The sequence below is a fragment of the Elephas maximus genome, chromosome 17 (genome assembly GCF_024166365.1).
Source record: "Elephas maximus indicus isolate mEleMax1 chromosome 17, mEleMax1 primary haplotype, whole genome shotgun sequence".
Lineage (NCBI taxonomy): Eukaryota > Metazoa > Chordata > Mammalia > Proboscidea > Elephantidae > Elephas > Elephas maximus.
In genome coordinates this window covers 48,671,862-48,687,445 of record NC_064835.1, presented here as the reverse complement: position 1 = coordinate 48,687,445, position 15,584 = coordinate 48,671,862, and the positions used below count along the sequence as shown (strand labels likewise).

General features: G+C 41.8%; 2 protein-coding genes across 9 annotated transcripts in view; one reads left to right on the top strand and one right to left on the bottom strand.

Moving 5' to 3' along the window:
- The window catches only part of ATOH8 (atonal bHLH transcription factor 8), a 139,597-nt gene extending 133,603 nt beyond the window's left edge, over positions 1-5,994 (top strand). Inside the window, exon 4 of one of the 2 annotated variants that reach the window (XR_007513706.1) lies at positions 1,322-1,373. Coding sequence is in view for 1 of the 2 variants with exons in the window: in XM_049857613.1 (XP_049713570.1) it covers positions 1,322-1,390 (69 nt within the window). In the remaining variant the exon portion in view is untranslated. Of the gene's footprint in view, positions 1-1,321 lie in introns of both variants that reach the window. The other variant, XM_049857613.1, reaches the window with a different exon arrangement.
- Positions 1-15,584, bottom strand: part of ST3GAL5 (ST3 beta-galactoside alpha-2,3-sialyltransferase 5) — a 67,302-nt gene that overhangs the window by 12,105 nt on the left and 39,613 nt on the right. For 4 of the 7 annotated variants that reach the window (XM_049857606.1, XM_049857608.1, XM_049857609.1 and 1 more), the window contains 2 exons: positions 15,108-15,231; positions 12,280-12,391 (listed from right to left, as the gene is read on the bottom strand). In XM_049857606.1, the coding sequence (XP_049713563.1) occupies positions 12,280-12,391; positions 15,108-15,231 (236 nt within the window). Of the gene's footprint in view, positions 1-10,251; positions 10,704-12,279; positions 12,392-14,668; positions 14,741-15,107; positions 15,232-15,584 lie in introns of those variants that run through there. The other 3 variants (XM_049857610.1, XM_049857611.1, XM_049857612.1) reach the window with 3 other exon arrangements.

The window sequence follows — 15,584 nt, the reverse complement described above, 5'->3', positions numbered from 1 at the left end:
CCTGCAACTGTTTGCTGGCTGTGCCCTTCCTCCCTCCACGAGGCACCCTCACAGCGCCACCTGCCAATCCTCTTCCACATGTTGCTGTAAAAAAAAATTACTTACAAAAATATCTCGTGGGGGAGGGCATGGCAAACAAATGCAGGAGGTGCACGTTGTTTGTGTGAAAATGTGGTACACTCCGTAGATGACATTTTGCCCTGTGATGTCTGACACAGCTCCCTTGTCATTCAATAAACATTTGTTTTTTAGAGTTAATTTATGCTCAGAAACTTGAAAAACCAAACCTGGGAGAATTATATGACAGGCAGATAAACTTAACAAGGCTATTTCATCACTGAAGGAAAGAAGGAAGACTCCCCACCCCTGCCACCTCCCTTAGCTCAATCTTATCCAAATAAATTTGTGGTAAAAAAAAAAAAGTCTACTTTGAGGTGTTTCAGGTTTCAGGCTCCTCCTATCTAGCAGGATGAGAAAGAGGCTCATTTATCAGTCTAGCATGAAGATAACCTTAAACGTAACCAGCGAATAATATCATATCAACGTAGAAGTTCAGCTGGTTCCACACACAATTCTCCCAGCAGAATGATGCTTTGCGTCACCACAGAACAGCTGTTGAACTCAAAGGACGCCAGCACAGCCAAATGAGGCAATCTGTGGAGGATGCAGGACTAATGCCCCTTCACCCCAGTCTTCCTCTCGCCTGCTTAGCCAAATGCAGCCTCAGAGCTGCTTGCTAAATTGTTCTCCCTAATCACGTTATTGTGCTTTTTCTCCCTGCCTCCAGATTCAGCCACCCTGGTTCTTCCTTACACCAACTCCCATGGAGCTACCTTTGTGTGACTGTGCGTGTGTGTGTGTCTCTGTGTGTCTCTGTGTGTGTGTGTGCCTGTAGTCCTATATTGATTGGAATACTTATTTTTAGGAATGTAACATGTGTTTTAAGCTGTGCCTGTTTATTATGAAAACCAGTTAAACCAGTTGCTGCTGAGTTTCAACTCCGGCTCATAGCGACCCCGTGTATGTCAGAGAATTGTGCTCCAGAGGGTGTTCGGCGGGTGATTGTTTGGAAATAGATCCCCACACCTGTCTTCCAAGGTGCCTCTGGGTGGACTTGAACCTTCAACCTTTTGGTTAGGAGCTGAGCGCATTAACCATCACCCTGTTTATTATGAGGATTATTATTATTATATAATTTTAATGTTTGCTCCAACCGTATTTTTCCTCAAAGCCTTGCTATTTATGACGTAATTTTTGTATAATACTTTAAAAAAAAAAACTCATTAAGTAGAATCTTTTTTTTCTTTCTTTTTAATTACAGCTTCAAAACGTTCCTGGCACCTATGAAGAGCTCGTTGCTGACATGCTGAGGATCGAGCCCCATTTCTGAAAAGAGGAGCTGATAGTGAGTCTCAGAGATGCTGCTGCAGACACGATGATTAGCCACTGTCTCGGGTCACCCTCACAGCACCTATGGTACCTGGCATGACCTTCGTTAGTATCATCACTTTGTGGGCTCAAGGTGCCATAACCGGGCTGAGCTGGTATATTAACCCTGGCTTGACTGCTTCCCAAACTCCTGAAAACAGCTGCCTCTGCCTACAGAAAACAGCACACAAATGATAATACAACCATTTGTGATCAAAAGAGGGCAAAATATAGAGCAGAATTTACAATTTTCATGGAATCCAGACTTTCTGGAACCACTGAGGATGGATGAACCCCTGAAACTATCGCCCTGAGATAATCTTTAAAACCTTAAACCAAATATATCCCTTGAAGTCTTCTTTAAACCTAACAATAAAAAAAATAGCTTAGCTTAATTAGTAAAGAATGTCTGCCTTGAGTATTGTGCTCTTTTAAAGAACTACATGTATGGGATTCAAATTAACAACATGGAGGTTAGACAGGAAGCTTAGGGGGCAGTGAGTTTACGTTAATGGGGGTGGATCAGTGTGGAAAAGGAGGGTGAGAATGGTTGCACAACTTGAAGACTGTAATCAATGTCATTGAATTGTACATGTAGAAGTTGTTAAATTGGTATATGTTCTGCTGTGTGTATCTTCAACAACAAAAATAAAGTGTTAAAAAAACAACAAAACAACCGTTTGAATGCTAATCAGCATCTTTAAGAGGAATCAGTGGGAGAGCCAAGTGAGTTGGTGAGTTGGCCCTGACCCTGGGCTGTCTCTGAAGGAGGGCTCACTCCTGCCCGGACGCCAGCAGGTGATGTTCTGTACCTGACGTCACACTGGTGAAGGCAAGACAAAGAGAGGTGTCTCAAAGCCTAGACCTGAAGGTTATGGACGGCAACTTTCCGAGAGCAAAGAGTCTACCTTCACTGTATAACGACTCCAAGCACCTAGTTCTACGAATCTCCTAGAATGGAAATGAACGTCTCAGAAGTGCCAAGAGAGACCTCAAGAAGGTTAGGGACAGGATCAAGGCTGGGAAGAGGGAAGCGACCAAGGTAGAAATGTGTGTGCAACTCTCTGGGGCTGCCAAAATCTCTCTTTAGAAGTTTCATTTGGGAAGGAGTCAAATTTCGCTCCATTTCCATTCTGGCAAAGAGTTCAATTTCAGGCTTCAGACTTAATTTTCTTGACCGTCAGCAGAGCACCTGGCTTAGTAATCGGCTGCTAACTGTAACCCCTAATGTGCGTGAGTCACAGTGGGGGGCAATAAGTAAATCCCAAGTGTCCCACCTGCCCATCTAAAGCCACAGTGATTCCTTTTCTCTTCTGTCTCACTTGTTTAAAGATGTGTAACAAGCTCTGAGACAGCCCCCGGATAACTTTTTCAAATGCCTCAACCTCTCTCTTGAACATGTTGCCTGTGGTTTAAAACCCATTAAACCAAACCCATTGCCATGGAGTCATTTCTGATTCATAGCGGCCCTACAGAGTAGAATTGCCCCCTAGGGTTTCCAAGGCTGTAAATCCTTACAGAAGCTGACCGCCACATCTCTCTCCTGAGGAGTGGCTGGTGGATTAGCAATCAAGCGCTTAACCAGTATGTTACCAGGGCTCCCTTCTGTGGTTCAAAGCTCAGAAGAATAGTGCCCCAGGAGGAGAACCACATCTTAAGGAGCTGGCATGAAGACATGAAGCACTGAGATGTAGTTTCTGTAACAGAAATATCACAAATGTATTTCTTTACACTTTAACGAATAGAAATTTATTTTCTCATGGCACAGATGGCTGCTGTTGTTCCTGTTAGGTGCCATTGAGTCAGTTCGGACTCACAGTGACCCTATGTACTACAGTACACTGCTCGGTCCGGCTCCATCCTCACAATCATTGTTATCTTTGAGCCCACTGTTGCAGCCATTGTGTCAGTCCATCTCGCTAAGGGTCTTCTGCTTTTTGCTGACCCTCTACTTTACCAAGCATGATGTCCTTCTCCAGAGACTGGTCCCTCCTGATAACATGTCCAAAGTACACGAGATGAAGTCTTGCCATCTTTGCTTCTAAGGAGCATTCTGGCTATACTTCTTCCAAGACAGCTTTGTTCATTCTTCTGGTGGTCCATGATATATTCAATATTCTTCTCCAAAACCATAATTCAAAGGCATCAATTCTTCTTCTGTTTTCCTTATTCACTGTCCAGTTTTGACACGCATATGAGGCAATTGAGAATGCCATGGCTTTGGTCAAGCACACCTTGGTCCTCAAAGTGACATCTTTGCTTTTTAACACTTTAAAGAAATCTTTCGCAGCAGATCTGCCCAATGCAATACATCGCTAATTTCTTGACTGCTGCTTCCATGGGTATGGATTGTGGATCCAAGTCAAGTGAAATCCTTGACAACTTCAATCTTTTCTCTGTTTATCATGATGTTATTTATTGGTCCAGTTGTGAGGATTCTTGTTTTATGTTGAGGTGTAACCCATACTGAAGGCTGTAGTCTTTGATCTTCATCAGTTAGTGCTTCAAGTCCTCTTCACTTTCAGCAAGCAAGGTTGTGTCATGTGCATATCACAGGTAGTTAATGAGTTTTCCTCCAATACTGATGCCGCATTCTTCTTCATATAGTCCAGCTTCTTGGATTATTTGCACAGGAGGCTAGAAGTTCGAATTCAAGATGCTAACTAGAGGAGAAAGCTCCCTCTCTGTTGGCTGTGGGGGGAAAATCCTTGTTTCAGCTTCTGTAACCCTGGGGTTCCATGGTTCCATGGCACCTATCTTTCCCCGATTTGTGCCTAATTGCTTTAGTGCCCAATCTGTTCTTTTTATATCTCAAAAGTGATTAGGTTTAAGGCATACCCTGTACTGATATGGCCTCATAGACGTAACAAAGAAAACCCTGTTCCCAAATGGGATTACATCCACAGGTATAGAGGTTACGATTTACAACATATATTTCTGGAGGACGCAATTCAATCCATAACACATCATGATACCCTGCTCTCTGCTGCAGACAGCTCCAAAGTTGGAGGTAAGAGGCCAAGCAAAGAAGGACTCAGAGGCGTCCTTCAGGGACTGAATGGCGTTCACTCAGGGGGACGCCTACAGGAGGCAGAGGGCTGGTGTTCTGTCCTGCTCAGAAGATACAAGAGCTTCCAATTCTCATGTCAAGGAATGGAAATAAAAGCTTCAGTTTTAAGTCTTCCAGGCTGAGCTTTGCTGGCTGCCCACAATTAAGAATAGACACCTGGTAGTTCCAATTCTCAGTGATGTGGTGGTTTGCCATGGAAAACCACAAACGTTAAAATTCACTAAAGGGTTTTAAACAGTTACATCTGAATCGCACTTTCAAAGTGTCCAAGTGTTCTTTCAGAGACTACTGTTACTGTTTTAAAAAACTGGCAGGTTAAGTGACATCTTTAAATAGAAAATGTAAAACTCACACACACCTGACATGGCCACACTTCCTCTTCCGGTATTAACACAGGTCAACTGCAGCCAGACAAAAGCTCAAGAGTCAAAGAGGCCTGAGCAGGGTCCCACTGACGGCTCAAGCTATTGGGCTGCACACTCCTAATTCCACCATACAACGAGCCCTGAGGTTGCAATGGGTAAGCACTCAGCTGATAACCCAAAGGTTGGTGGTTCAAAACCACCCAGTGCTCCACAGTATAAAGATCTGGCAATCTGCTCCTGTAAAGATTACAGCCTTGGAAACCCTATGGAGCACTTTCCTATAGGGTCACTGTGGGTCAGAATCTACTCTATGGCAACTGGTCTGGGTTTATGTTTTGTTTTATTTAATTCTACCATAGGCATAGCAGGTTTCCACTTTCTACTTTATTGTTTTCTGAACTAACGTTTTTACTAACATGTTCTACCTGTATAACTACCCCCATTCCTCCCTCTCTCTTCCTCCGCCCCCCTCACCCACAAAAATTACAATGAATTTCTACTTTATCACTTCTGTATTATTTGAATTTTAGGGTGTTATTTTTATCACCGGAAAAATAAAGAGCTTTTTAAAAGCTTGTAGCTTTGAGACCCTTTTCTACACACACATCCATCATAATTCAATAATTCACCAAGTGCTTCTGGCGGTCTGGATCAAATCTCCACCGAGAGATGGGAGACAGGCTTCTCTCTGTAAGGAGTTCACCAACCATTCAGAGCATGAGGCCACACAGGCAGGCATCCTCAACCATTCTGGGAACTTGAGAGAAGGCTCCGTTCCTTCATTAACAATGTACAACCAGGGATCAAATCAAGGAGCTGCTTAGTGTGGTATTCAAGGCTTTTCACTATCTGCCCTCGTATTTTCAGTCTCATACCCTGCTATTCCCCACCCCAAATTCTCAGGGATATCTATCTCTTGCTGTTCCCCTAATTGTAAAGCCCTTTGAGACCTGGGCTTTTACATACACTGCTGCCTCCGCCTGGAGTTAAGTAGGACATTCTGTAGGGACACTTTGAAAAGTGAGGCATTTTGAGCTCTTCAAAACATAGTTACTTAAAAAAAAAAAAGTCCCCAAAACATGAGAGGAAGCAAATAACCCAAATAAGAAATTAGATGGGCGATATCATAACAGACCCAAATGAAATTAAATGAATCGTAACAGAATACTACGAAAAATTGTACTCCAACCAATTTGAAAACCTAGAAGAAATGGATAAATTTCTAGAAACACACTACGTACCTAAACTAACATAAACCGAGTTAGAAAAACCAAATAAACCTTTAATAAAAGAAGAGATTAAAGAGGTAATTAAAAAACTCCCGACAAAAAAAAAAAAAGCCCTGGCCCTGACGGCTTCACTGGAGAATTCTACCAAACTTTCAGAGAAGAGTTAACACCACTACTACTAAAGCTATTTCAGAGCATAGAAAAGGATGGAATACTCCCGAATTCATTCTATGAAGCCAGCATAACCCTGATACCAAAACCAGGTGATGACATCACAAAAAAAGAAAATTACAGACTAATATCCCTCATGAACACAGACCAAAAAATTCTCAACAAAATTCTGGCCAATAGAATTAAACAACGTATCAAAAAAAAATGATTCATCATGACCAAGTGGGATTCATACCAGGTATGCAAGGATGGTTCAACATTAGAAAAATAACCAATATAATCCATCACATAAATAAAACAAAAGAACCACATGATCTTACCAATTGATGCAGAAAAGGCATTTGAGAAAGTCCAACGCCCATTCATGATAAAAACTCTAAGCAAAATAGGAATAGAAGGAAAATTTCTCAAAATAATAAAGGGCATTTATACAAAGGACACAGCCAAAATCATCCTAAATGGAGACAGTCAGAAAGCATTCCCCTTGAGAATGGGAATGACATGGATGTCCTTTATCACCACTCTTATTCAACATGGTGCTGGAGGTCCTAGCCAAAGCAATTAGGCTAGATAAAGAAATAAAGCGCATCCAGGTTGGTAAGGAAGAAGTAGAAGTGCTCCTATCTGCAGGTGATATGATCATATACACAGAAAACCCCAAAGAATCCACAGGGAAACTACTGGAACTAATAGAAGAATTCAGCAAAGTATCAGGATATGGATAAACATACAAAAGTCAGTTGGATTCCTCTACACCAAATAGAGAATTTCGAAGAGGAAATCACCAAATCAATACCATTACAATAGCCCCCGAGAAAATACTTAGAAATAAATCTAACCAGAGATGTAAAAGACCTATACAAAGAAAACTACATGACACTAGTACAAGAAACCAAGAGAGACCTAAGTAAGTGGAAAATCATACCTTGCCCATGGATGGGAAGACTCCACACTGTGAAAATGTCTATTTTACCCAAAGCAATCTACAAATACAATGCAATCCCGATCCAAATTTTTTAACGAAATGCAGAAAGAAATCACCCACTTCATATGGAAAGGGAAGAGGTCCCAGTAAGTAAAGCATTACTGAAGAAGAACAAAGTGGGAGAGCTCACACTACCTGATTTTAGAACCTATTATACCACCACAGTAGTCAAAACAGCCTGGTACTGGTACGACAACAGAAACATACAGCAATGGAACAGAACTGAGAGTCCAGGCATAAATTCATCTACCTATGAGCAGCTGATATTTGACAAAGGCCCAAAGTCTGCTAACTGGGGAAGACAGTCTCAACAAATATTGCTGGCGTAACTGAATATCTGTCCGCAAAAAAATGAAACAAGACCCATACCTCGCACCATGTTCAAAAACTAACTTGAATTGTATCAAAGGCCTAAATATAAAACCTAAAATGATAAAGATCATGGAAGAAAAAATAGGGACAACGCTAGGAGCCCCACTACATGGCATAAACAGAATACAAAACATTACTAACAATGCACAAACACCAGCAGAGAAACTAGATAACTAAGAGCTCCTAAAATTCAAACACCTCTGCTCATCCAAAGACTTCATCAAAGAGTAAAAAGACAACCTAGGAAAAAATTTCTGGTTACAACATATCTGATTAGGGTCTAATCTCTAAAATATACAAGCTACTGCAAAACCTCAATAACAAAAAGACAACGCAACTAAAAAATGGGCAAAGAATATGAACAGGCACTTCACCAAAGACATTCAGGTTGCTAACAGATACACGAGGAAATGCTCAGGATCATTAGCCATTAGAGAAATGCAAATCAAAACTACAGTGAGATACCATCTCACCCAACAAGGCTAGCATTAATCCAAAAAACACAAAATAATAAATGCTGGAGAGCTTGTAGGGAGATTGGGACACTTACACACTGCTGATGGGAATGTAAAATGGTACAACCACTTTGTAAAACGGTTTGATGCTTCATAAAAAAGCTAGAAATAGAAGTACCACATGATCCAGCAATTTCACTTTTTGGAAAATATCCTAGAGAAATAAGAGCCATCACACAAATAGATGTATGCACACCCATGTTCATTGCAGCACTGTTCACAATAGCAAAAAGATGGAAACAACCTAGGTGCCCATCAACAGACAAATGGATAAACAAACTATGGTACATACACACAATGGAATACTATGCAACGATAAAGAACAATGAGGAATCCACAAAACATCTCAAACATGGATGAATCTGGAAGGCATTATGCTGAGTGAAATTAGTCAGTCGCAAAAGGACAAATATTATACAAGATCACTATTATAAGAACTCAAGAAAAGGTTTAAACACAGAAGAAAACATTCTTTGATGGTTATGAGGGTGGGAGGAAGGGAGAGGGGAATTCACTAGCAAGACAGTAGATAAGAATTATCTTAGGTGAAGGGAAGGACAACACACAATATATGGGAAGTCAGCACAACCGGACTAAACCAAAAGCTAAGAAGTTTCCTGAACACAACCAAACACTTCGAGTGACAGAGTAGCAGAGATGGGGGTCTGGGGACCATAGTTTCAGGGGACATCTAGGTCAACTGGCACAACAAAGCTTATTAAGAAAATGCTCTGTATACCACTATGGTGAGTGGTGTCTGGTGTCTTCAAAGCTTTTGAGCAGCCATCTTAGATGCATCAATTGGTCCCAGCCCACCTGGAGTAAAGGAGAATGAAGAACACCAAAGACACAAGGCAAATATTAGCTCAAGAGACAAAAGGGCCACATAAACCAAGGCTCAATCAGCCTGAGACCAGAAGAACTAGATGGTGCCTGGTTACCACCAACAACTGCCCTGACAGGGAACACAACAGAGAGTCCCTGAGGGAGCAGGAGAAAAGTGTGATGCAGAACTCAAATTCATGTAAGAAGACCAGACTTAATGGTCTGACTGAGACTAGAGGAACCCCCAAAGACATGGTCCCTGGGCTCTCTGTTAACCCAGAACTAAAACCATTCCTGAAGCCAACTCAGACTGGACTATAAAACATAAAATAATACTCGTGGAGAGTATGCTTCTAAGTTCAAGTAGATACTCGAGACTAAATGGGCCACTCCTGTCTGGAGGTGGGATGAGAAGGCAGAAAGGGACAGGAGCTGGTTGAAGGGACACAAGAAACCCGGGGTGGAAAGGGGGAGTGCACTCTCACATTACAGGGATTGCAACTAGGGTCACCTAACAATATGTGTGTAAATTTTTTATGAGAAATTAACTTGGGCTGTCAACTGTCACCTGATGCACAATAATAATAATAAAAAAAGTTACAAGTACAGGCAGTCCCCGATGTACGATGTATTCAAGTTACGATGAACTGCGCTTTCAACTGTCCTTTTTTTCTTTTTTGTACATCTTATCATTATAATAAAATAAGATAACAACATAATAAAGGATGCCCCTAATTCCACCATGGGTATAGCAGGCTTTCACTTTCTACTTTATTAATTTCTGAACTGGCTGAGACTTTTATAAACATGTTCTGTGTAAGTCCCCTCCTGGGGACCAGTGGTGCAGTGGTTAAGAGCTCAGCTGCTAACCAAAAGGTCGGCAGTTTGAATCCACCAGCTGCTCCTTGGAAACCCTGTGGGGGCAGCTCTACTCTGACCTACAGGGTTGCTCTGGGCCAGAACTGACTTGACGGCAGTGGTTTTGGTTTGTCCCTGGGTTAGAACGAGATCCGTTCCTAAGTCTGTCTTTAAGTCGAACCTGTAGGTAAGTTAGAACAGGTACATATGGTTCTGATTTAGTCTCAGTCAAATATTTGTCTCAGTATATAATATACATTTTATCTTTATATGCATATAAAACACTTAAGAAACACCTCCAACTACACTAAAACATCTTAAACATAATAAAATAGCACATCGTAATACTGTAACCGCATACGGTTCTGTACTGAAAAGAAAGAGAATCTGTGTATATATATGTGTACAGGTATAAAACCCAAACCAAACCCACCGCTGTTGAGTTGACAAAATTGTTGCTTGACTCTTCCACAAGAGCTCACATCTCTCCTGGGTAAACTGGACTCAAGGGCAATTATCCAGCGCAGTTGGTGAGATGGTTTAAAAAGAAAAAACAGTTGCCACTGAATCAATTCTGGCGACAACCTCCTGTGTGTCTGGGTAGAACTGCTCCATGGGATTTTCAACAGCTGTGATTTTCAAGAAGTAGGTCACCAGGCCTTTCTTCTGAGGCACGTCTGGGTGGATTCCAACTACCAACCTTTTGGTTAGTAGCCGAGTGCTTACCCATTTGCACCACCCAGGACAACTGTGACATGGTCAGTGGTGTGCTTATTCAAGTGGACAGAGGAAAGAAGAGGCAGAGCATGCAGACATGCAGCAAAGAAACCAAGAGGTCACGGCATATCAGTAAGTCACAAGAGTGTCATCATTTTAGGCCTTCCCCTAGGAGACAAAAAACAGACAGGATGTCTAAAAACTCTATCCAAGACAGCTGGGGAGGGCCTTGAAACTTAAAGGGACATCTGCACAGTCAGGCCAATCGGGAGGGGAGGGAAAGTCCAAGCAGGGGACACTGGGCACAGCCTGGCCACCAAAGCAGATGTGTCAATGCTGATGAGGTGAAATGAGTCAGTGAACATCTGAGGGCAGATACTTCGAGGAAAGGGGTACTCGGGGCCAGCAAGACCCCTGACACAGCAGTCCTGCCAGGGCCAAGCCTGTGCATTTACTGACTAGGCTCTTTTCATTCACTTGTTTATAACTGTCTGCACCACAAAAGATCTGAGGCACTTAAATGATATACAGACTGAAGCAGAAACTTGTGGATAAAAATCAGGTCTAGAAAAGGACGTCTGTGTATATTATCTTACTGAACTTCTATGCCTACTCCATTACACAGGTGCTGTTATCTACATTTCACAGATTAGAAAACTAGGGATCAAAACAAGTAACTTGCCTAAGGTCTCATTGTTACTAACAGGCATTCAGATTTGAATTGAGGGCTGCATGATTCAAAATGTTAAGCTCTTTCCTCTTGGCACCATGCTGGCTATAACTTCTGGCCCCTCCATGTGGGCACTCCTGACCCAGAAGTACTGGTGCCGAGCTCAGACTCTGAAGCCACACCATTGAGTTCAAGTCCTGGCTCCACCACTTTCTAGCAAAGGTGACCTTGTGCAAGTAACCCAATCTCCTCAGTTTCCTCACCTGTAAAATGGGGATAACAACTGTACCTACATCCCCAGGGCTGTTAAAAGGGTAAATGAGTTACCGTTGCTAAAGCACTGTCAGAACAGATCCTGACGTACAGTTAGCACTACTGTTACCTAGATGTAAACCTGGACCCACAGCTTCCTAACACTCCAATGCCGTCATCTGTAACATGGAGACAATGCTAGTGTCTCCCAGTCACGGTGCTGGTTAAACAAGATAACGTATACAAAGCACCTAGGAAGCGCTCGATACTTGCCAGTTATTCTTCTTACCATGTTACCTTTTTGAAATCATCTCTTCTTCCAACCTGGGCTGACACTGGTGAACAATTTAAGCACTCAAATAATCAGTGGAATTAACATTTAATACGTCCATTGATTTAAAAAAAGAAACATAAAGAGAAAAACCTTCAAATAGAATGTGAAGTCATTAAAACTAAAAATAAAACACAGAGATGACGGGTGATATTAAAAGTGACGGGTGATATTAAAAGGGCTTCTGCCACCTCTGTTTTAAGGATAAACTCTCTGGTACCATCCCGGCACAGTTACCCCAAGTCAGGTGCCCTGGAGCATGCCGAATGAACCCTTCCTAATCCCACATCACAACTGCAGTAAATGTGAGAAGAATACTGTGGGCTTCTTGGTTTTGCCTTTGTTTGCTAAGATTGTTTTTATCCTCTGTTTTCAAACCTTTGTCAACATTTATTTGTTACACTTTCGAGATGATATTATTGTTTAAGTGTATGCTTAGACACGTTTTAATTTATTCAACGGGCAAGAGCCACCCCAGTGGAATAGCTAACCTTGACTCGGTCGGGATCCACGTAATGCATTTTTTTCATGTCACACTCTTCAGTGGTATAATTTAACTTGAGGATATAAAGGATCCACAGTCCAAACACAAGCAATACACATCTGGAAGAAAAATCAACCGGGTGTAATGATACAGTCATGCAGTAATCAAGAGAAATAACGTGAAATAAGCAAAACACCAATGTAAATCGAAGTTTGACTGCCACACAGCAGAAAAGTACAATTTTAAGTCGACCTTGGCAGTCAAAGTAAGGCATCATTATTTTTGCAAAATAAATTAGTCATTTATGACTGTCTTTGTTATAAACGGGAGCCCTGGTGAAATGGTTAAGCACCACGGCTGCTAACCAAAAGGTCAGCAGTTTGAATCCACCAGCTGCTCCTTGGAAGCCCTCTGGGGCAGTTCTAGTCTGCCCTATAGTGTCGCTATGAGTCGGAACGACTCAATGGCAATGGGTTTGGTTTTGGTTTGTTATAAGGGAATAGAAATAAAACCTTTTCTGTGATTTGTAAAATCTGAATCGTCTGCCCTATAGTGTCGCTATGAGTCGGAACGACTCAGTGGCAATGGGTTTGGTTTTGGTTTGTTATAAGGGAATAGAAATAAAACCTTTTCTGTGATTTGTAAAATCTGAATCACAATGCAGACTAAAAATACTTCACTAAAAAACGAAGTACAGGCAGTCCCCAACTTGCAACGCAGTTCCATTCCGACAACTCTGTCATAACTCATTTGTGACATAAGTCAAATACCTTTTTTTTAAGTTCTCATTATTATTGCCTTTTATTATCAGTATCTTTAGAAATCATAACATTGAACATCTAAGAATAACATCAGCAAACTATGAGCTGCAACAATGTTAAGTCGTACATATTACTAATTATAAGATGTACAAAAAAAAAAAACCCATCAAGTGTGGTTCATTGTAACTCGAATACATGGGAAGTCAGGGACTACCAGTAATATATTCTGAATTACAGATTCTCACCTTCAATGTTTTATCACTTAAAACATCATCAGTCGTTACCAAGAAATAATGGAAAACAAGGAAACAATCTGCTCACAACTACCACTAAAGAATTCTACCCAACGTGACAGGAGCGCGATAATTACCACCAGCCACCCTTAAGATCTCCTAAATTTTTTTTTTTTAAAGACCTGGTAAATTCACACTGTGGAGTTTTAAACACACACATATGAACACAGGATTTGGAGAAAAAGAACTGGGTCTAGTCCCAATTCTAGAAAACCCATTTTTAATAAGCTACCATCTTGCAATGGTTGAGCGCTGGGCTGCTAACTGAAAAGTTGGAGGTTGGAACCCACCAGCTGCTCTGTGGGAGAAAGATGCGGCAGTCTGCTTCTGTAAAGATTATTTAAAAACAAACAAACAAACCCCAGTGCCATCGAGTCAATTCAGACCTGCAAATCATATGGGGCAGCTTTACTCTATCCAATAGGGTCACTAGGAGTTAGAATTGACTCAATGGCAATGGGTTTGTATTTTTCTTTTTAACTCAAGTTATACTGCCAAACCAAAAGTTTAAAAAAAAAGTTAAACTACAGGGGTGAGAAGATGGTTCACTGAGTTCCCTTTTCTATCTTTGAATTTTGAATCTTGTGAAGGTACCCCCTAGTCCTCTCCCCAAACCCCAGAAAAGGAGATTCAGTGCCTGTAATAATCCCCTTAATGAGATTCTTTTTTAGGAAGGAAGGAAGGGTGCCAGAAGCAAGCCGGCACTTCCAGCCTCCCTCGGCCTGCACTGGGGTTGCGGCTTGATGGCTTGATGACTGAATCGAGAGGAAAGTGACCAGGCGCTTGTTAACATAAATTTCCTCTCGCTTTTCTCCTGCACTTCTAAACTTTTTTAAAGTGAGATGGGAGACTAGATTACAAGGTTGGATTTTTATCTTTAGACATGAAAAAGGGTAATTTTCAGCTTGATTTAGCTGGTACCAAATAAAACTGAAAAGTTCCTCCTTTATTAATCTGATCATTTATTAGGGTATAAGGATACCAACCACCAACCAGCTGCTACCAAGTCGGCTCTGACTCATGGTGACCCCGTGTGTGCCAGAGTAGAACTGCACCACAGGGTTTTCAATGGCTGCTTTGTCAGTAGATCTCTAGGCCGTTCTTCTGAGGTACCTCTGGGTAGACTCAAATCTCCAGCCTTTCGGTCAGCAGCTGAGCGCTAACCATTTATACCATCCAGAGACTCACTCCATCCTTTTTAGTATTTAATATTTGATGTTACTCAAATGTCCTAAAAAAAAAAAAAAAACAACTCACTGCTGTCAAGTCGATTCTGACTCATAATGACCCTATAGGACAGAGTAGGATTGTCCCATAGGGTTTCCAAGGCTGTAACCTTTACCTGCACAGACTGCCACATCTTTCTCCTGTGGAGTTGCTGGTGGGTTTGAATAGTCGACCTTTTGGTTAGCAGCTGAAAGAATTTTAATAAAGCACATTGTAGATTACCTTAAAATACATACAGGAAAAAGTCCTCTTTTGTTAAATAATGACACAGTGAGCAGCGTAACTCAGAGCTGTTCTCTCGGGCCTGAGGGCAAGTATCAGAGCCTGACCGTCTCCCTGCCAGGACACAGTGCAGCAGCTAGAGGCAAGGACACATTCCAGCAGCATGCTGACTCTTTCCTCAGATGTCCTTTTAAATGATCCCTGTTAGTCTCTTTGACCAAGTATGCTTTTCCAACATCAGCCATCTTCAGGGCTTTCACTGAATTTTTCTCCCAGTTCTACACAGTTCACCAAAATCAGGGGGCGCTTACGGTCAGAGGGGCTAGACTTACTTGACAATGTTTTTGAACAACAAGTTGGGTCTTCTCATCTTATTCTGAGCTCGGGTGTACCATGGCAGGGAAGGTCTTGAGCAATCGCTTCTCAGTTTCACACAGTTATACTCACTCGGCATCGCTGTGAAGAGAGGGGAGGAGAACAGGGTCAGAAGAGACAAGTTTTTAAAAAGAGCCTTTAGGTGGTACAGTCATATCATGGAATGGTACTCAGCAATAAAATGAATATTGATATATACAACAATCTGGATGAACCTCGAGTGAAAACAGCCAGTACGAAAAGGTGGTGTATTGCATGATTCCATTTATATCACACTCGTGCAATTGTTACCCAGTTAGGGTCCGTGCCCTGGAGCAGTTGAGCCAATGAAACATACTCCAAGTCAGAAAAAGTGAGAAAGTTTATTAAGGAGATGCATACATCACCACATCACCGGGGACCGGCAGCACAAGGGCTGTCTCTATGGAGTCCCA